A 21693-nucleotide genomic window follows, 5' to 3' on the forward strand; every position below is an offset into this window, starting at 1 on the left:
TTTCCCAGTGCTCTGTCCATGGGGAGGATTTCCCCTTATCAGGGTACTGCAGAGCACTAGGTGGGTAGAGTCAGCGTGTTAGCCATTCAAGATTTCAACCATATACAAAGTTCAGCCTATCCCCCGGCCCTCAGCTTATCCCCAGGGATTTCTCAAATATCCAAATGCAGACAGGAATGAAAATACACCACTGTGGCAATAGAGGAATAGATTAGAGTCTGACTTACCCACTCATGAAGCAGACTATTTGTTTGTAATTTTGTATAGACATCTTGTCTTAGAAATAGTCAATAGGTTCACCAACAAGTGTGCTGTGCTTTAAAATTTGGTGAGTCTGGTTGAATGTAATTTATAATAGACTGTCTGGCCATACGGTCATTTGGTATCCCATGATCAGGTACTCCATCTCTCTTAGGTTCCTGTGGCACTCCCTTTTCAAGAAGACAATAATTCTCTGGTGTTAAAGGCATACTTCTGTTCCAAAAATATTGGGTTATATTATGACACTTTTTGTTGTGGTTTACCAAAACTCCACAGAGCATCTTTCCCCAGTGATGTCTATTACATCACAGGAACTGCTGTGTTATGTGATCCAATTTTCAGAGTTATTTTCACAATAACCCAAAATTTTATGGTGCCTGTTATAGCTCTAGGGTTAGTCCCTATAGAACCTACATCCAGGACTCTGGGACGATCGTTAGGTATTGTTACTTCTTCTCAGTGGGTGGAAGTAGGATTTGACATCATTGGCCACTGTCTTTGGAATGGTAGCCTTAACATGCACATCATCATACTTCTCAAAACTTCTGTGCAATTCTAGGACACTGGATAGTTGAAAGTTTTATCTCCTACCTTCGAAAGCACAATTATTATATTATACATCTCCAGCATATTTACTAATGCCTAGTAGTTCTTAATAATGCCATGGATAAACATGACACTCTTTGGAATGGTCAATCTAAGTAAGGCCCATGGGATTCCATGAAAATAGATAATAAAAGAATTAACATAGTTCTAGGCACGGTCATAATGACACATTTTGTGTATTCCACGTGAATATAGACTTGTTATCCTTTTCCATACCATGGAAGAGAACATATTTAAAATTGAGAGGCTGCATAGCCTACATCTGAGGCTGTGTTAATACAACCTTGCAACGATTCTATACAGCCTTTGTAACTGGGGTTACTATTATTTGAACGAATGAGCAAAGACTCATGTATATGTCTTTTCAGTAACATGGGACTGCCATTCTCTAGGATCCTTTTAGATTTTGTAGGCACTAAACTGGTGCAACGTAAGAGGTTTTACTAGGAATCACCATCCTGACCTCATTCAGGTTTTAAGTGGCTTGTTCGGTTTATTCTAGAGTGGTTTTGATTTACTGTTTTGGTAGAGATGGGGAGGTTGGAGGGAGAGAGCTTTCTGAAGGTTGCTCTTGGTCCACTTGACCACAGCATTTCTCATTTCACAATCCCAGGGGTCCCTGTTATGTTTTGATTAACTGATGAGCACGTGACTTTCCATTACTCAATCAAGGACTGAAGAAATCATCAGATATTTATCTATAAACCCTGTGGATTTGCCATGAACAAATGCACAATAAGGACACGGTAGGAACATTTCCCTAAGAACAAGACCATGAGAACTCACTCTCTGGGTCCCAGACATTAGTGTATCTGTGTCAACTTTAGGCTTGTGCCAAACAGTCCTCCAAATGTTCAAGCCATCTTCTGTCCCCCAGTGGATGACCACCTGAGTAAATGGCCAAGAACTTTTTGGAGCAATCACGGGACAGTTACTTCCAGGTTTATGTTCTCTAACATTTGAAGGGATTTTCCATCAGGGACCTTTACGGTTAGGGTCTCGAAGCTGAGTAATGTATCTTAATTTGAAAATGACTGACTCGGCCTCTTGATCATCAATATCCTTGATTTGTTTGATTATTACATTGAGCAATACTTTCATTGGCCACGCGTTTGTCTCATTCCTCAGAGATGTCATGTTTTACTCGCCATCTCCACAGACCTCAGAGTGCTTCCCTTTGGCTGAACTCCAGCCTCATCACTCTCCAAAATAATTCTAGCTAGGCCTGTGAAACACAGTTTCCCAGCTTCTTAGAGACCTCCAGGCATGAGCGGCTTCCTATCTCTTCAAATAACTGACTCCATCATTAAACATCCAACTCTGTGAAAACTCTTTCTTATGCACCAGAAATCTGCTTCCTGGAATTTCCACTTATGTGGCATTTTAAAAAAAGTATGAGAAGGGGAGGTAACTGTCATGCAAGTCTTTTTCAGTTTCCTCACAAAGACTACTCCCTCTTGCTTTTGGATAATCTCAGAAATAGGCCTACAAATTCACCGAGGAAGTCAGAATGCTAATTAATCTTAGGTTATCTGGAAGGGAAAGAGAACACATGTACTCCATGGAGATTGGGTAGAATAATAACACAATAACCACCAGCCAGCCACATAGATAACACACATGTGTTTGCCACGTGACAGGTCCCATGCAAAGCACTTGACTCAAATTATCCTCACGACAAGCATTGATTTATGCCAGAAATATTTATTAAGCACCTAAGTCATTCTAGAAACTGGGGATACAGCAGTAAAGAATACAAAAAAAATCCTGCCCATATAGAGCTTACATTCTAGAAGTGAGAAGGTGGAAACAGGCAAAAATAAATAAGATAATCAAGTGCTCTGTATAGGATGTTAGGTGTTGAGTGTTAAGGAAAATAATAGCGTGGGGAAAGAAAATAGAAAATGGCAAATGTGGTTTGCAAGTTTAGAGACTGTGTTCAAGGGAGGCCCAGCTAACGGGTAACTTGAGTAAAACCTGAAGGAGGTATAAGGGTGACCTTGTGGATACATGGGAACTGTCCCACGGAGAATGAACAATAAGGGCAGAGACCCTGAGGTAGTATTAATATCTCTGTTGTATACATGACTTGTTCAACAGCCCACTGCTTGAAAATGGAGGCAGGATTCAAACCCAGGTCTACTTGTCTCTAGACCTTGTTATTGACCATTGAGCTGTCTAATGACAGAGTGTGACATTAGACAATGTAGAAATGCTCTATGGTCCCAATGACAACCCAAAATCCTAGACGAGGGAAGCAATTTGCTCAGATGGATAATGGTTGAGCTGAGACTAGCACATGGCCACTTCTAGTCCATCATCTCTGCCTGAATAATCTAGACATTTATCTTCTGGCTAAAACTAGTTTCCAGACCAATCAATGGGCTAGGCAAAACAGATTTTGGCAATAGGCATTTTAGAGTTCTGTTTTAGCTTTGCTGCACTAAATGATGTCTTTGAGCTCTAATTTCTCTCATTGGCAGGTGTAGGTTAGTAACAAAGCATAGGCTATAGAGTTAGGTACTTCTAAACCTGAAAAATAGGCTCTATGCTTTCCTATCTATGTGGCCTTGGGCAAGTTACTAAATATCTCTGACTCTCAATAGCATCATCCAGTAGAGGTCAGGAATGCCTCTTGGAGATGTGGTAGGGATTAGACCAAAGAGTACACGTGCAATGCCTCCCATGGTGACTGACATGTGGGAGCTACACTTGCAGCCACGTTCTCTCCCCTATGTGATTAGTTGTCTTGTCACATGCATAACTCTTATTTTTTAAGAGTTGAGAGGTTACCTTATATATCTAGCTACTCATCACATTTTATATTATACGGTGGTACACAGTGAATGCATTAAGAGTGATGACGTGATTGCTGGATTAGTGGAGAAGAGAAAGAATAGTGATTATTGCTTTGGGATTCTTGTCAATGCATCCGTCATCTAGCTGCAACATCTGCTTGCTCCCTGCTCACCAGGCTTGTTTCTGCTGGTGTGAGTGACCAGCAGAGAGCCTCTTCCTTTTTTCAAAGTCAATTTGTATTATTCTGGAAGACGGCCACTGTTCAGGTAGAAGATTTTGTTTTTCTTCAGGAAGGAGAAGAGGGACAGCTGTCACCGTGAGCATCAGTAGGTTCTTGACATATCCTGGGAAGAAGACAAAACTGCAGTTGAGCTCACAGCTTTAACATCTTCCCCCCAGACCGTTCATCAGGATGGCTATCAAAGAGTCAAATTGACCAATTTCCATTTTTATTTCTTTTCCCCACCCTCTGGCAAGATCTCACTGAGCAGCTAACCAGCTGAAGATTGGAAGAGAAGAGCAAGGCCTGGACTTCGATGACTCTGGAGATGGCTCATCAGCCGCCAAAAATTGAAGTTAGTTTTTCATTCATGTGATGTAAAAAAAAAATCTCTACTGTAAATATTAGCAAGAGTTCAATGGAGTAACTTGCTGAGAATGTCATTTTCTTAAGAAATAAAGTAATTTGTTTTTACAGCATCTTTCTACATTAGCTTGCTTAATCCTCATGACAATTCTAGGAAATAATTATTATTGTCCATGTCTTAGGGATGAACTGCAAATGGATCCTAAAGACATTAACTTGTTCCAGATTGCACAGCTGGTGAGCCTCAGGCCCAGGACACTATCTACACACTCTTAATTCCAAAATCATGCCCCTGCACCTTGTTTTCTGCCTCCATTACTAAAAGAGAGGGATGGAAAACAGTTTCTCCGATTCTCTCCCAGGTTAGTGAAGGCTTGACAAGGGAGACCACACTTGTGTTTTGTTCTCTCTTGTGAATCATGCAAAACACGTCAAAGAAACATACTTTCCCCCCAAAGTTAATGATGTGTCTAAGGATTAATGCTTGTCTCTGCTTAGCTGAGAAGACTGTGAAGCTTTACACCTTGACAATATGAAGGATTGGGGAATTTCAGGCCTCTTGTTTTGTGTCCGAGGATCAAGGGAAAACAGAATGTTTGGCACAGTTTGGAAAAAGAATCATCAGCTGTAACTTCTGAACTCAAACACTGGTCAAGTTTAGCTTAATACACTTTTATGTACTTTTAAAAAATAAATCAAACTACTAAACTATTGTGTATATGTGGGCAACTCTCTGGAAGACTTTACAGACAGTGGGCACCATTGAGGCGGTGTATTGGGATGGTAGGATTATGATATTTTCCCCCTTTAGGCTATGATTATATAGTATTTATATCAGTAGACAGAGCTAGGAGATCCTTTGCATCAAATTCCCAGTTTGGAAATTGATTAAATTGACTTCTTCTGACATGCAGGTACTTCAGTGATACATCGCTATGAGGCGTTGGGTGTTGTGGAGTTAGTACCCTTGCCCTTGAAGATGGATAGCTTAACTTTGCCTGGTACTCACAATGAAGGTAGAAGCAGAAGCAGAGTTTTGGGTTATATTTCCTTAGTACAACTTCTCTGGTAACTTTTTTTTTCTTTTATAGAGGTGGGAGTTTTTAATGATCAAATGTTCTGGTAAATATCCTAATTCCTTCACCTTTGGAAATTCTTATGTAGCCTAGTCATGCCGTTTTCCCTGAGGATGTTAGAACTTGGGGGATGGACAGTTGACTTCTTTGTACATGAAGAGACAGGCTTGGAGAAGGGGCTTTCAAAGTTGTTTTTCACAGCAAAGCACATGTTACAGGTTTCTTGTTGGAATCACACTATCCTACAACATAAGCATACCTGTTCTTGATATCGCTTCTGTCCTTCATTGGACTATATAGCACTTTTGTTTGTTAGAAAGAACTCTGGACTGTGTTATTGGGGACTTTGAATACACCTGGAATACAGAGTTTTCATACTCAATAGTGAAAGAGGCTAAACATGTATGATGTGACACATGGATAATATTTTTAAAGACGCTCACCGCTCACTTGTTCTCGCATGGTAGAATATTTTCCTATGACTTGAAAGCCTGAAATGGGGTCTCTAAATTCAGTAGAAAAGGGAGCCATGAGAATGAAGGACATGACTTCAGGTTTTGCCTGCTCTCCTTGTAGATTCTCAAATGCATTTCTTAGAGTTGTCTTCACTTTCTTGGAGGGATAACAAGTGCCCGGGCAACACCATGATATAAACTTAGCAATGCTATGAAATTCCAGATCTGCTGATTGTTATCTGTGTGGTTTTTAGAAATCACTTAATATGTCCAAGTCTGTAGCTTCATCTTGTCAAAGGTGTGAGTTGAACTTCAAACTCTTGAAGTCCTTGGGGATGCACAAGGCTGATTAATTTATGCTCAAGAGAGTGCACCCTTGGCAGTTAGCTCACAGACATTAGGAAGCTTGGATAACCTGTATTGGAAAATGAGATGGAACCAGGGCAGATTGTTGTGAAGGTTTGAGATGGGTAGAGCTGCTGATAGATAGGCCATAGTGCAGGTAGAGTATCACTGGGGTAGTACCTGCATCAGAGAGGAAGAATTCCCTTATATTCTCTATCATTGCATGTCTCTACTCAAGCCCAGAGTCCTTGGACACTGACTCCTTGACCCAGAGTAAGGCTGTATGTCCAGCTTACTTAGAAGACAGCGGACAACTTACTCTGCAGCCTCATAAACACCACATGCAGTAATGGAAAGGCTATTACTAAGTAATGGAGTAGATGCTCACCGGGCATCTAGCCATTTCCTCTAGAACCAGCCCCCCTACCATGCCTCTGCCCTTCTCCCTTTTCCCTTTCTGTTTGTATCTTTTCCTTAAGCCTCTTCCAATCATTTTATATTTTGGGGAAGCTATATTTTAGCACATTAGAGAAGGTTCCAGTCCCCATTTCCCTCCACACCTTCAGAAGGATTAGGATTATGGTGGGAAGAGGAGACAGTTGCCCTGGCTACAGCTGGGGACCAGAAAGCCAGGAAGCAGCAGTCTTCCTAAGGACCAGAGCCAGGGAGGGCAGCAGCAACAATCTTGGAGCAGATGGCTCATAGAAGAGTCCACCGAAGCCCCCCAGGTGCCGCTGCTAGTCCGAGGGGTTTCCTCTCACAGTGATCCCATTAACACATTTTCTTGGCTTTCTCTTTATAGCTGCTGGGACAAGAGGCTTTATTCCATTTCCAAACTGTCCTTATCAGTAATGCAACAATAGTTAATTTAATTAGCTGACCTGAATGGTGGCCAGTTTGGGCTAATTTGGTTTTGATAGGGCTCCTTGGCACATGCAGAACTGATAAACATATTTCTCTCCAGATGAACAGTGGGGCGTGGGAGGGCTGTGTGAATGAGGATAGCTCTCCCAAAGCCCCTCATATACCTGAGGGACACTGTGCTTGACCAAAGGCAAGTTATGCTAAAGTCAGTATTCCCTCCTCCCCCCAAGACTCGTCAAATGTGTCTGCTGAAAAAGATAAAATAGACAACCAGGAAATTGCAAAGGCAAAGAGCCCAGGATGAGGGTGCAGAAAGAACACTTGCCTGGGAGGTCTGGATCTGTCACGGGGACTGTGCTTCCCTCTTTCATTCCAGTTCCATGGGTCACCTACCTAATGCATTAGGTGGTCATTGGCCACCTCCTTCACAGCTATGTCTCAGCACATCAGTGCAATGCAGATAAGAGGATGGACAGACAGACAGACAGACAGACAGACTCACACCCATATGTTGTAGAAAGCCGCTTATTCATTCCTGGCTGCCCAGAACCAAAATAACCACACAGAAACTGTATTAATTAAGTCACTGCTTGGCCCATTAGCTCTAGCTTCTTATTGGCTAACTCTTACATTGTAATTTAACCCATTTCTATTTTAATCTGTGTATTGCCACGTAGCTGTGGCTTACTGGCAAGGTTCAGGCTCATCTGTTCCCGGCAGTGGCTACATGGAGTCTCTTGACTCCTCCTTCTTTTCTCCCAGGATTTAGTTTAGTCTTCTCCGCCTAGCTCTATTCCGCTAAGCCACTGGGAAAAACAGCTTCTTTATTCATTAACCAATAAAAGCAACACATATACAGAAGGACTTCCCAGCACACACACACACACACACACACACACAAACACACACACACCATGGTGAGTGCTTTGAAAATGAGCTGAGTATCCTGAAAGTATGCATTCTCTGGTTCTCCTTGGTGGAAGCACCATTACTCATTGTGTCTCTAGGTCCTAACATGACATGCAACACAGAAGGTACTAACCACCTATTCAATGACTCAATGATACAGGAAAGGGGATACAAGGGCACAGGGGCACATGGAGGGACAATTTCAGGGGCGAGGAAGTCAACATACAACTAAGTATCATAAAACAAATTCACAACCCTCTCTATCCTTGCAAAAGAAAAAACTACCAGAAACCACAATTTATTTTGTATCCCCAGTGAAAGTCCATAGGAGAGAAGTAAATTTTCATTTTCCAGTAGTCATCTACTGGAGATAGGGTTAGGGACGGGCATTTGCCCGCTTACCTTTCAGTTCTAGGACCCTATCTGGAGCAAAGCCTTGCAGGTCCTGTGCACAGGCCACAGTCTCTGTGGGTTCATCTGTGCACTGGTCCTGCTGTGTTTAGAGGGCAATGTCTCCTTGGTGTTCCTGGCCCCTGGGGTTCCTACAATCCTAGCAGTAAACGGCCATGACAAAATGAACTCATTGACATCTTTGGAAGGTCTTTGTCTCACGGTTTTTTGTAAGGGAATTATTTTTAACCTTACAGGTCCTTTGCACCTTCTGGTTTCCTGTTTCAAGGGATTCCTGTGTGTGTGAACGTTAGTGTCTCCGCACCTATGTGTGTTTTTGGTGCTTTTTCTTTGGATCTTTTTCTTCTATTTGCTTGTTTGTTTCATACTCTTTTGGTTTGTTTGTTTTTGTTTTATCTTATCTTTATTATTATTCTTTAGATGCCTGTTTGTTTTCTAAGAAAGATAGAAACGGTGTGTATTTGGATGAGAGGGGAGGTGGGAGAGAGTTTTCAAGGAGTTAAGGGAGGGTAAAACATAATCAGAATATGTTGTGTGAAAAAAATCTATTTTTGATGAAAGAAAAATAGGAAAAAAGACACAGTAGTTATGTGAGACTTTTTTATTTCACATCAAAATCTCTTTTGTCACACTGGGGCCTCCGTCTACCATTCCCCAGCAGTGTTCTTCCTAGATAAAGGGCCACTGTCTTTTGAATTTGCTTTGAAGTGCTTTCCCCTTTCTAGAATTGCATTTTAACAGCACACAGATGAGCATGCACTTAATGCTTTGGGTTAAATGGTGTATGATTGAAATTAGCAGGCTTGGAACCCTTTCCAATAGGAGGTCCATGTGAGAATATTTCAGTGTGCCTTCTGATTCTGCTGTGTGGTCCTGTTTAACAACGTGCTAATCATCTATGATCCTTCTCTATGCTTTCCCTGGGTAAACCCACTCCCTCCGTGGCTTCAGCCTCCTATGTGCTGAAAATTCACAAGTCTTTGTCTTCGACCCTGAACTTCTCGCTAGTTGTGCAGGAATGTAACTGGCTGTTGGAGGTGTCCAACTGGATCTTCCATCACGGCCTAAGCCAAAGCACCAAAGAACTCTCCCTAATACCTGTTTACAAAAATTTATTTGTCTAAATTCTCTGCTTTTGTGAAGAGCCTAACCCAGCCTGTTTCCCCTTGTTACCTGTTTCTAGGCAGTCACCTGGTCTATTGATTCTGCCTTCCAAACGTCTTTGGAATCCAGGTCATTCTCAACAGTGAAATGACTTTATTTATATCTCTCATCGCCTATCCCTCCAATCTAAACAGGAATTTCTCCAAGTCAGAGATATCCTTCGCATGTCAGACAAACAAGAAATGTTTAGTTTTCTGAACTGAATTAACGTATCCCTCCCTCTGTTCCATCAAATTCTAAATCTGTAGTGCATATCAAGTGCTTTGCTCAATATGATGATGTAGATGGGTTTTCTTCCTCTTGTGTATCTCAATTTTTATTTTAGTAGCAAAATCAAATGCCGTCCATGTATAAATCGTATGCTATGCAGTTTACCCACTTCATAGATGAAAATCAGGCAGAAAAACAAAAAAACCAAGTCTCTGACAGGTTAAGAAAAGTTTCCCTTAGTACACAGACCATAAATGATAGAAGCTGATTTGGAGTCTGGATTGGGTTCAATGTAAACACTATGTAAGACACATACTAACTATTCTAAGTCTGTATCTCTGTAAATAAAGAAAAAAAGCAAAATACTCATAGGAATCTCAAAGTAATTACACTGAGTGAAAGCGGCCACGTGAAAAGACTTGCATGCTGTGAGATTTCTTGTAGACAAAATTCTACAAAATGCAAGCTAGATGCAGTGACAATAGAGGAAAAAAAAATACAAACCAGGTCACTGGTGGCCTAGGGAGAGCGGACAAGGTTGAAAGGCTATATTGCAAGGAAGGAGAGTTTGGTGGTCATGAACAGGTTCGGGTTCTTGGTTGTGGTGACAGTCAAATATAAATGTCAAAAATGATCAAACTGTACTCTTGAAATATGCAATTTATTATGTCCCTTATTCAACAAAGGTGTTAGCCAACAAACACACAGCCAGTCTTAAAGGTGTATTTATACCTTTGAAATCTTACATGTTAAACAAAAGGTAATTAATCACTAAGAGCATAACCCAGTCATGGGTGAAGGGAAAACAAATCCCTTAGATCTCCTAGCCAACAGGCAGCAGAACAAGAGAATCCTACAGTTAAAAGCCCCAGGGTTTATGGGGCTACCTAGTTCTCACCTCCTCTTTCTTACACTTGTAGGGAATATGGCAAGGTACGTAACACACTCTATTTTCATCTAAGAAGCAATACGATGTGAATCAAGGGCTGTTGTAAGGATTGAAATAATGTACACAACCACTGAAGAAATGCTGTGTTCACGTCTGTGCATACAGCAACATCTGCTAAATACTGTTAAGAGGTATGAAGAGCTTGAATCGGGGCATATCAGGCTGTGGGGTGTGTGTTAAGTCTGGTGGGGAGCAGACGCTGGGTGTAGTTCCACAGAAAGATGTCACTCATCACACAAATGCTTTTTCTGAAAGGTACCAGCATCTGGGGGCATGGAGAGATCACTGCATCTGGCGGCTACTGATTCCTGGGGCCTCTCCCAGCAGCTCCTGCGCTAGGTCAGCCTCTGCCTTTCTACGGAAAATAGCAATGCTTTCTGCCTTATTCCCTTCCTCTATTACCTTAATGTGCTGGCCTGGAGGATGAATGAGATAATAAACACGGAGCACCGAGCGAGCACAGCGTCTGGGTCACAGGAGGCGCTCAATAAATGTTAATTCCCTGCCCCCAGCCTGGTATAGATTAGCCCTGACTTCTCAGAAATGCAAATCCCTGCGCGCTCACCTAGGTCTCCTTTCAATATCTCTGCATAGGAGCCTTTTACAACCCCTTAAAGCTGGGCTAGAACCCCTCTCCTCCGCTAATTGTCCCGCAGAGACCAGGGGAAGAGAAGGCAGCCACTCCGGAAGAGGCCCAAGCCTCCAAGCAGAAGAGTCTCTGTGTGTTATTGAGCTCCATGAGCATGGACCTCATTCATCTTCACAGACATTGCTGCGCCATCCATTTTAAATGACATAAAAGTCGACCCGTTTATCAAGATCAGCATACTACTGTATTATTATGATTATTTAGCATTTACATAACACTCTATTTGCAAAGTGCTTAATAATAATTTATTTATTACTTCATCTAACTATGCACTAATGGAAAATTCAAGAGGTTGTTTTGAGTTCACTGACCTCGGCTCTGGAGACACCTCAGGCCATTTTCAATTGCTGCCCAAATGCCTGCTGCAAAATGTTTTAATGAAAAACCGTTTGATATATATGCACACACATATATTCACAGATAGGTACACACATATAATAAAAATACATTTATATTTATACAGTGTAATATATAAATGTATCTATATCTATGCAGGGCTGTGTGTTTGTTTCTTTCCATTTTTGGCATTTGTACTGTTTTACAAGGGAGAAAAATAAACATTACTATTATTAAGAAGCTACTGGAAATACGTATATCTACAACTTCCATAAAGTTGACACCAGATTCAGTCTTATTGTATAGAAGACCAGAAATCATGCATGCCTTCTTTGTGTCCCACTTCCGGGTGGGTTTGGACCTGGTCAAAGTCATCCTCATCTCTATCCCAGGATGCAGGAGGCTGAAGTAGGGACTCAAGAGTTTAAAGTCAACCTGATAAACATACTAAGACTCTGTCTCATAAACAAATGAATAAGCAAACAAACAAAAAAAACAAACAAAGTAGGCTTCACAGCAGGGCTCAGAGTATTGCGAATGACTGACAACCTCGGACAGTAGGTTCTTTTGAGGCCCACCTCAGGCAGGTGGTGAGCACGGCTGTCTGCCCAGTGTGGCATTCAATTAGATAGGCATTTTGTTGCAGAGCTCCTCTTGGACTGGCAGAGACTTTCTCAGGCCCCCATTTCTACTTGGCAGCTTCTTAGGCAACTTATACTTCTCTTATCCTTTTCCTTGCATGTTTTTCCAGTCCTGACTTAACCTCAGATCCAGCCAGCTTCCCCAGATGCTAGGCCTCCCCAACCCCATACTGAAGCCTAGTCCTGCCATGTTAGGCGAGTGTCTCTGCAGATAGTTAACCACCAACATACTGATGAGAGGTGGCTTTGATGGTTTCTGGGATCTTTCCCCTTCTCCCTTCTACACCTGTGAATCTATGTAGATGGGGATTCACTACAATTCTGGGTCTTTAGCTTCCATACAAAACAGCTTGATAAACACCCCGATAGAATGCCCTTAAGAAAGAGCACTAAATGCCTTACATGACAAAAAGGATTTATTTTGTGATGTAGTTGAAGGGTACAGTCCGTCACAGAAGGTAGGTCATGAAAGTAGAAGTCTGAGGATGCAGGTGGTCACATGGCACCCACAGTGGTGAATGCTGGTGCTCAACATCCTCCTTTTGATGCAATCTAGGACACAAGCTCCTGGGGAAGGCTCTGAGGGGAAAGCTCATTGTGTTTGATACCTCATTTCATACCCGCAATGGCCTGCATTGATTTCACCCCTGCTAAAATGTTATGAGCATGGACTGATGTGGGAACATCCCGCAAGAAATATAAAACATTTATATGAAACATTATATAATATACAAGATAATAAGCAAATAAATGATATGGCATGAATGAGCTAACACCTACCTAGGCACACATGAAATATCAGTCAAACAGGGGTGTCAGAAGAGAGAACTAGGGAGAGGTCACAGTGATAGATGGTAGAAACACGATTACATTCTGAAAGAGTCCAACTCCTAAACCTGATGGTCCTCACTGTTTACCTATCCAGTTATGCCCAATATGGGCAAAGGATGCTTAAGTAAACCATAAACCATCTGACAAGGAAGAGCTTCTGAGAAATACTTAGAAGCGCGGGGATCGTCAACCCCTTGTTAGTGGTGATGTTTGTCTCCTATGGAGGTCTTTTTGTGATCAAGAATAAGGACAAAAGACAAGAACCCTTTCCTGCTTCTATTCCCCTTCTTTTTTCTCCTTTTCTTTTCTTTTCATCTTCTCTTCTCCTTCTTTCTTTCTTTCTTAGATTCTTTCTTTCTTTCTTAGATTCTTTCTTTCTTTCTTTCTTTCTTTCTTTCTTTCTTTCTTTCTTTCTTTTGTTTTTCTCTGAAGCTTTGGATCCTGTCCTGGAACTACCTTTTGTAGACCAGGTTGGCCTCAAACTCACAGAGATTCACCTGCCTCTGACTCCTGAATGCTGGGATTAAAGGTGTTTGCCACCACCACCTGGCCTCCTTTTCTTTCTTTTTTTATTCCAAATCATCTTTGGAAGAAATATGGCCTCTCCTTTTTCTATACTTCTTTTCCTTTATCCCAGAGTGGTCTTGGGTCAAAGATACCTGTGAGAAAATAAACTATTAAAAAATGTAACTAGTTTTTCCGAAGTAAAAGCCAGCAAGAATAAAAACTAGTCATGGACAGGGGTAGGCATAAGGTCATTGGTGACTGGCTCTGACACATTCAAACTGGATGCAATTCTAAAGAATGTGTATCATCATTTGTGTAAAGTCTTAGAAGGCGCAACTATCATTAAGTAGGAGGATAGGTAACATGTTTAAGAAAAGAATAATGAGAAGATCTCGGCTGTCTTCTGTTGCATTTAGAGGCTGATTAACAGACTGTGTACCACACCCCTTATGATGACAAATGGACAGGGTTCAGACACTATCTTCGGTAAGAGTCTAGGTTCGACTTCAGTGATGACTTCAGAGGAACTAGGATAACTTGTGATTTGCAGAGGTCAGGATGAACTAACCCGTACAGGATTCGCCCTGCCTCCATCACTTACTCCTCGGAAGGAGAATTGTAGAACGACGAACTCCTGATCTGAGTTCTTCAAAATACTGAACAAAATTCCTCTCATTGTTGTTTGGGATAAAAGCGGGTAAGGAGAAAGATAACATGTCAATAAAGAGGGAGAGATCCGACCTCAGCCTGAGGTAGTCCATAGTGTTTGCCACGGGCACTGGTTCTGGCTGGTCCTGTCTAAAACGTGGTTGTGTGTACAGTGGCATTGCACACCCTCTTTGGGGCAGACCCTGGGCTTACAGCCTGATTCTCCTATGTATTTGTGTGACTCTCGATAAGTTACTCAGCTTTTATGGGGGCTTTCATGGATTTCACTTCTATAAAATGGGTGTCAACAGGGCATGATGGTACATTCCCTATAATGCCAACACTTAGGAGGCTAAGGCCAAAGGATGCCCTGATCCACATAGAGACTTTCAGACCATTCTGGGCTGCATGGAAGGATTTTGTTTCAATGAAATAAATAATAAAACCAACCCAGTGTCATAGCACACACTTTAAAGAATTGGAACGGGCTACTATGCTGTGTAAAGTGTAGCATTTAGCCAAAGAAAGAGTCTGGAAACGATAGCTCTTTATTACCCATTAAACACATTGTCTGAGAGTAATGAGCTAATATGTGGGATGCCAAAATCAGGATTCAGAAGGGTCTCACTAGACTGGACTCAAGGAGCAAATCTAATAGGGTGGCATTTAACAAGGATAAATGTAAAGGCAGCGTAATTAGATCTAAACAGCAAGTGGCACAAACGCCCGGTGGGGAGATGGGTATTATCAAGCGCACACCTGAGCAAGGGCTTGGGCGCATCACTGACTCTTTGCTAATTAAGGGTCAATGGTGTGAGAAGTCCACCAAGAAACAAAGGCTACTTAGGCAACATCAAGCCTGTGCATTGTCTGAAACGATGGAATAAAAAGTATCCGTGTCCTCTGCCACTCCCTGGGCCTCATATGTTAGCAAGGGTGCTGATAAACAGGGTTAGGATTAAGAAGGAGATGTAAATCCCATCAGGGCAAAAGAAGTAGAAGTAAGAGAAGCCTGTGAAGGCTCTGGGCCTGTGCTCACAAACATCTGAAAAGCAGTTTGTGCATGATGGAGAAAATCCCTTGCAACAAACGTCTAGCTCCTTCTCTGCTTCAAACTCATCAGGAGAGGAGAATGGGTGTGAGTTTCAGAAAGGAAGATTGCTGCTCACTATACAAAGAACATTCCTTCCACCGTTAACACTGTCCCCAGGTGGGGAGACAGTGGATTTCCCCTCACCGGGAAGGCCCAGGTGGAGGCTGCAGAATTGCGCACAAAGGGAGCACTATGGTGACTGTGCTGTCTCCGAGCGCAAGACTCGGTCTTCCTGCCCTAGAAGTCCTGTTGCATAAGTAGATTTTCCCTGGGGAGAGGGTTCATAGTCCTCGTCAGATCCTTAACAGAACCTCATATTCCACCTGATACATCCCTCTCCAAAATGATAAAGATGAATTGAGTTGGAGCACTTCCTGTTCAGCATGTATTAGACACGACTGGCTGCTGGACCAGGGGGTGGGGATACAGAAGTGAATAGGAGGTGCTGTCTCTGTCCTTGTAAGGGGAAAGCTTGAATCGGATGCACCCCATTAAACATATGCAAAGTTTCTTATCTGCTGTGATTGTGTTGGGCAACAGAACAACACACAAGGAAGACAGCACTCTCTTCCTCCTGGGAGAATATCCCTTCAGGTGGAAGGTGGGGACTCTACTCTGCCAGAGACAGTAGTCAAGGTACTTGGACAGTTCTCACTGTCCTCTGGAGGTGATACACTCCGGGGTCTCCAAGGATTCCAAGGGGACGAGACAACAAAGTGCTAGACATCCCGTAAGCCCCTACCAAAGCTCTGGGAACTAACTATTAATCTCCGTTCCTGTCCCCTCTAAGAACCTATACCACCTGTCTATGCATGTGGAGGGGGATATACGAAAATGGCCTAAAATGAGATTCCGTGGAAACTGCTGGAAAAGGCTGTCACTTAGTTCATGAAAGCCCACCCCAGCAGCTGCTTGTGCCTGTGTGCACACCCACATTAAACTGCCAAGCTGCTTTACATTTATTTACCCTCCATGTTCTGCCTGTTTATTGGGCCAATAAATTGCAGGCAGTAATATCCACTCATCAAAACCCTACCTGACTTCCAGGGCTGGCTGTCACCTCACTCTCTCCAGGTGCTCTGCTCATGAGAACAGGCTATTCTCTGAACAGCGGCATCTACTGTGTGCACATCTTATTAACGCCGTTTACCCCTTTGGTTGTTATTTCTCTGAATTCTCTTTTTTTTATTTTTTTATTGAAGAAAAAAAAATTTCCGCCTCCTCCCAGCATCCCATTCCCCCCCTCCTCCCACTCCTCTCCCCCTCCCCCCACTCCTCTCCCCCTTCCTCTCCAGTCTGAAGAGCAGTCAGGGTTCCCTGACAAGATTGCAGGGCAAAAAATTGGGATCTTGGGGGTGGAGTGGGAGGGGGGTAAGGGGAGATGGGGAGAGAAAGTGAGAAGGGGAGGATGGGGGGAACTTGGGGAAACGGGATGATTGGGATAAAGGAAGGTTGGATAGGGGAGCAGGGAAGCACATATCTTAATTAAGGGAGCCATCTTAGGGTTGGCAAGAGACTTGGACCTAGAGGGGCTCCCAGGGCGATGTCCCCAGTTAGTTCCTGGGGCAGCTGAGGATAGGGAGCCTGAAATGACCCAATCCTATAGCTATACTGATGAATATCTTGCATATCACCATAGAACCTTCATCTGGCGATGGATGGAGATAGAGACAGAGATCCACACTGGAGCACTGGACTGAGCTCCCAAGGTCCCAATGAGGAGCAGAAGGAGGAAGAACGTAAGCAAAGAAGTCAGGACCACAAGGGGTGCACCCACCCACGGAGACAGTGGGGCTGATCTATTGGGAGCTCACCAAGGCCAGCTGGACTGTGACTGAAAAAGCATGGGATAAAACCGGACTCTCTGAATATGGTGGACAATGAGGGCTGCTGAGAAGCCAAGGAAAATGGCACTGGGTCTTGATCCTACTTCATGTTCTGGCTTTGTGGGAGCCTAGCCAGTTTGGATGTTCACCTTCCTAGACCAGGATGGAAGGGGGAGGACTTTGGACTTTTCTCTGAATTCTCTTACTCAGCTGAATGTTTCTAGTTTTATATTAGGTGAGGAGTGATTAATTCCTGCCTACTGGGGTGGAGCCAAGCCCATGGCTGACTTTCTTTGTGAGGTTTGAGGCCTGTGGGTCAGTTACCAAATAGGGAATCATATTCCTATCCTTGGGTCTTTTTAAGAAAACAGTTAAAGCCAGGTAGGGCCAAATTCAGGATGGTAGTCTGCCTTTTCCTGGACTGTGGATTAAAGCAGTCTCCCTGGCAAGCAGAATAGAAAGAGGGAGATGGAGCCCATGGGTTTTTAAACCTAAAAGCCCATGGAGTTAAGGCTTTTAGGTTTTTCCATGGTCTAATGGCTCCATGGGACACTACTATCAACTGCCCTGGAACATTTCCTTCCTTCCTTCCTTCCTTCCTTCCTTCCTTCCTTCCTTCCTTCCTTCCTTCCTTACTTCCTTCCATCCTTCCTTCTATCCTGCCTTCCTGCCTCTCTCTCTCTCTCTCTCTCTCTCTCTCTCTCTCTCTCTCTCTCTCTCTCTCTCTCTCTCTTTGGCCTGGCTTTTTGAGACAGTCTTACTAGGTAGTCCTGATTGTCCTGAAACTTGCTATATGTTCCAAATCAACCTTGAGCTCACAGAGATCTGAGATCTCTCTGCCTCTTTCTCCCATGTGCTGGGACTCCATGCACAAGCCGTCACACCCGGCTTGTTCTAGAGTATGCACCCAAAGGGCTCAAGAGTGGGTGCTTAAAAAGAGGCACACACAGTAGATGCCGCTGTTCAGAGAATAGCGTGTTCTCCATGAGCAGACAACCTGGGGAAACATCTGGAAGATGTCAGGTGACAGCCAGGCCTGGAAGTCAGGTAGGGTTTTCATGAATGGATATGAACTCAGATTCTAAGACTGTACATGGGCTACACATAGTGTGACATCCTTAAGTGATGGCAGAGACACAGGCACAGACCTTCAAGCTGTCAGTGACCCTCTTGACAATGACCAGGAGACCCTTCCTCCAGTCAGTCAGACTCAACCACACACAGAGAGCCACTGACTTAGATGAGGAAACGGAGGAGTTGGACACAACTGAGATCTACAGCCGCTTTAAATGTGTAACAGCTTGCTGCCTACAGGCCTCTGAGTCAGTGTCGTAGGTGGTCCTTAGAGGGATCGAACCATCTGAATAGGAACCCACACCTGCCTCCTGGGAGAGCATCTTCTTCCTCAGCAGTTGGCTGTTACCTGGACATGGTTGCCAGGTTCACAGATTATGAGCAAGTGTCTGGGGGCATGGAAGAGGGTCTCTTTTTCAGTCCACACCATGATGTATGTTTAAAGCTAGCTGGGACTCATGGGTGACCAAAAGGACCAAGCAGAGAGGATTTCTTCACATCACAGATCCCAATCCAGGCATTCCCCACCCTCAGAATGCTAGGTCTTCCTTCTCCTTGGATTAAACACTATTGTTTGCAAATCAACCAGGATCCCATGGAAATCTTGGTCTCTCCTCTCCTCTTTTCCTCTCTTGTAGGCCTCTTGTGACTGATGCAACCATCTGAACTCAGGCACAGATTCGATCTCAGAGTGGGGAAGCCGACAGAACCCTACCACTTCACCGTGAAGCCCACTTCTGCAGCCCCTCCCACACCTCTCTCACCCCCTGGAAAGATGCAACACCAGCTGGGTCAGGAGCCTTCACTATTCTGCTGCCACTTACGGCTGCTCAGAAACCAAGACTGCACCAAAGGAACAAAGGGCATCTCAACGTGGACACTGGCTATAAATACGGCCATTTCGAAGTCACCTTAGACTCGGGCTCTGCCAGGAACCATTAGCCATCTTCTCAGGCTAGGAATGTACCTGTCTGGAAATCTCCACCATTTGGCTAGAAGCTGTCCTATTCTTTCTCTTGCCCCGTTTTCTCTTCCCGTTTTCTCTTCCTACCACACAAAACGCTGGAGACCCACCTGAGACCTAACATTTGTCTGTTTTGAGAATAGATGAGTATTTATTAGAATTAAACAGCTGGGAGCCCCGTGATATTTAGACGGGCATTAGGAGGAATGTATGAGAAGAAGATAATGCTGGTTCTTTTTGTCTGTAAGCCAGTCTGGGTTTAGTGACTGGGGGGATTTCTTGGGTCTCCTGTGAGAACCAGATACAGTTAATTTCCTGCAAAAGCTGCGGGCTGGGCTGCGCTGATATTGCAGTGTTATTTAGAGTAGAAAGGTCAGGCCTGAGATTGAATAATCATTGACAAGAAATCCACAGGGCATAGGAAGCAGTTGGCGAGCAGTCGCTGACTTATTTCTCCCTCTCCCTTCCTCTCCTTCCTGGGTATCTGTTGATTCTGGGGTTTGTTTAATATTCTTTTTGCAACTATTTCCCAAACGTGTAGCTGGTAGGAATGGTGTGAAGAGACAAAGAGGGACATCTTCCAGGCCATCAGTGGAGATGGGACACTCAGTCTTATAGGTTGGGTGCATCTATTCCGGGCCATTGGCCTTGGGCACCTGTGTGTGAATTTTCGGACCATGCGTGGTGTTTTTTTCTTCTCAACAGTTTAATGTACTCTGTTACTGGGAAGGGTGCTTTCTTTTCCTGCATGGCATCTGAGTTGTCCTCTGCGCAGCCCAGTTTAAAGCCTGCCCTGGGTTTGGAGTCAAATATTAGACTTTGAGAAGCATAGAAGAGGATCCAGTGAATGAACCGTCTGCTGTGTCAGGCCTGGGCCGGGTCCTTTGCACATAGTAGTCCCTGGTACCCAAGAGGGCTCTGCTTTACTGATGGGGCAACATCTCAGAAGGCCCTGGGAAGTTAGATAGGTTGCTCAAGACTTCTCAGTTCCTACACAGCAGAGTGGAGCTATGAAAGCTGAGGATCTCCAGGCACCAAGCTCATCGTTCTAAGTCTCGAGTTTCCCAGTTGCACTGGGAGCCTTTTCTAGTGCTGTCCTCTTTCCCTTCATTCCAGGCACCCAATGGGGTTTCTCGGAAGCCCTTGTTGCTATTTAATACATGACTTTCTCTTTTGCAAAACAATGTCATTAGTCATTGTATCAGAAGACCGATCCTACAAATTAGATGTTAGAGAGACCTATGTCCAGCTTGTAACGTATATGGATGGGCCAAGGGAAAGTTGGCATCACTTTTGAATCTCAGATGCCATATAATTTATTTATTTGTTGAAATTCCATTTGTTTAAAGTTTGTCCTTGGTAAGAGAAGCAGAAGTTTGAGGTCAGACTGGGCTAAACAGCAAGTTCAGGGCTAGCTTAACATAGTAAGATCCTAACCCCCATATCATCGAAAAAAAAAAAAAGGCTGGGCATAGGTAACTCACATCAATAATCCTAGCTCCTGGGTTGCAGCAAGAGGAATGTCATGAATTTAAGGCCAGTCTGGATTAAAGAATCAGAGTCTGTTTCAAAACATACACACACACTCACACACATACATACATACAATACACACACCCCAAACCAAACAAATAAAAAAGTATAAATATGAATACACACACACACACACACACACACACACACACACACACACACACTAGCTCCTAGGACCTCAAACTTAGAGGTCATTTTAGTTAATTTGGGAACGGTATGGGTACAAACTATAAAACTAGCAGTAAATCCCCCCTCTGTCAGGGATTGTGAATGGGCACATAGGTTACTGTCAAAATCCTTTGATGTTCCATGTCTGAAACCAGATGGGTGACAGAACACATGACTCTGAGAATAACAAAAGGTCAAGGGTCACAGGGCCCAGATCAGAATGCTATGTCTGGGCACCTACGAATCTCGGCAAGGATGTTGAATAGTGATGTCATCCTGAGGTGACTTCTTGGCACAATGGCTGTGACACACGCCAGCCTGTCTGTTGCTGTGCCGTGTCATCAGAGTGTTCTGACATCTGGTGACACTTACCATGCTGTCGGTGACTCTGTGCTTGGTCACAGGGAGAAGGGATGGTGGATTTTTGTCATCCTCGACTGACAGAGACTGAAGAGCAACATTAGGTTGCCTAGGCATCTGATTCATGCAAACCCAGCTTCTAAATTACACTGTGATGACCCCTGTCACCAAACCATATACAGCAGTGAGGACAAACATCAGTATGGTGTTAATGGATTTGTTTTTTAAACGCAGTACAACTGTTTGAAGGCCATGATTGGGTGGCTGCTACAAGAGCTAGAACCTTGGAGTCCCACGTGTGACCTCCAGATTGAACTCTGTGCCTTGTGTCTGTGTCCTGAAGCTACAGATGGCAACAGGGAACACTGTTTTTAAAAGTGTATCTTTTGCAAAGCTCCCTACTCTTTAGTGTAGGAAGATGACTGTTC

The 21693-nt window shown here is 43.6% G+C and overlaps 1 protein-coding gene across 2 annotated transcripts in view; it reads right to left on the reverse strand.

Moving 5' to 3' along the window:
- Positions 1-2553: 2553 nt before the first annotated feature.
- The window catches only part of Pbx1 (PBX homeobox 1), a 314150-nt gene continuing 295010 nt past the window's right edge, over positions 2554-21693 (reverse strand). For both annotated transcript variants that reach the window (XM_075988521.1, XM_075988524.1), the window contains one exon: positions 2554-4010. In XM_075988521.1, the coding sequence (XP_075844636.1) occupies positions 3990-4010 (21 nt within the window). In that variant the 3' untranslated portion in view covers positions 2554-3989. The remainder of the gene's footprint in view (positions 4011-21693) is intronic.

The sequence above is a fragment of the Microtus pennsylvanicus genome, chromosome 10 (assembly GCF_037038515.1).
Source record: "Microtus pennsylvanicus isolate mMicPen1 chromosome 10, mMicPen1.hap1, whole genome shotgun sequence".
NCBI classification, from domain to species: Eukaryota; Metazoa; Chordata; class Mammalia; order Rodentia; family Cricetidae; genus Microtus; species Microtus pennsylvanicus.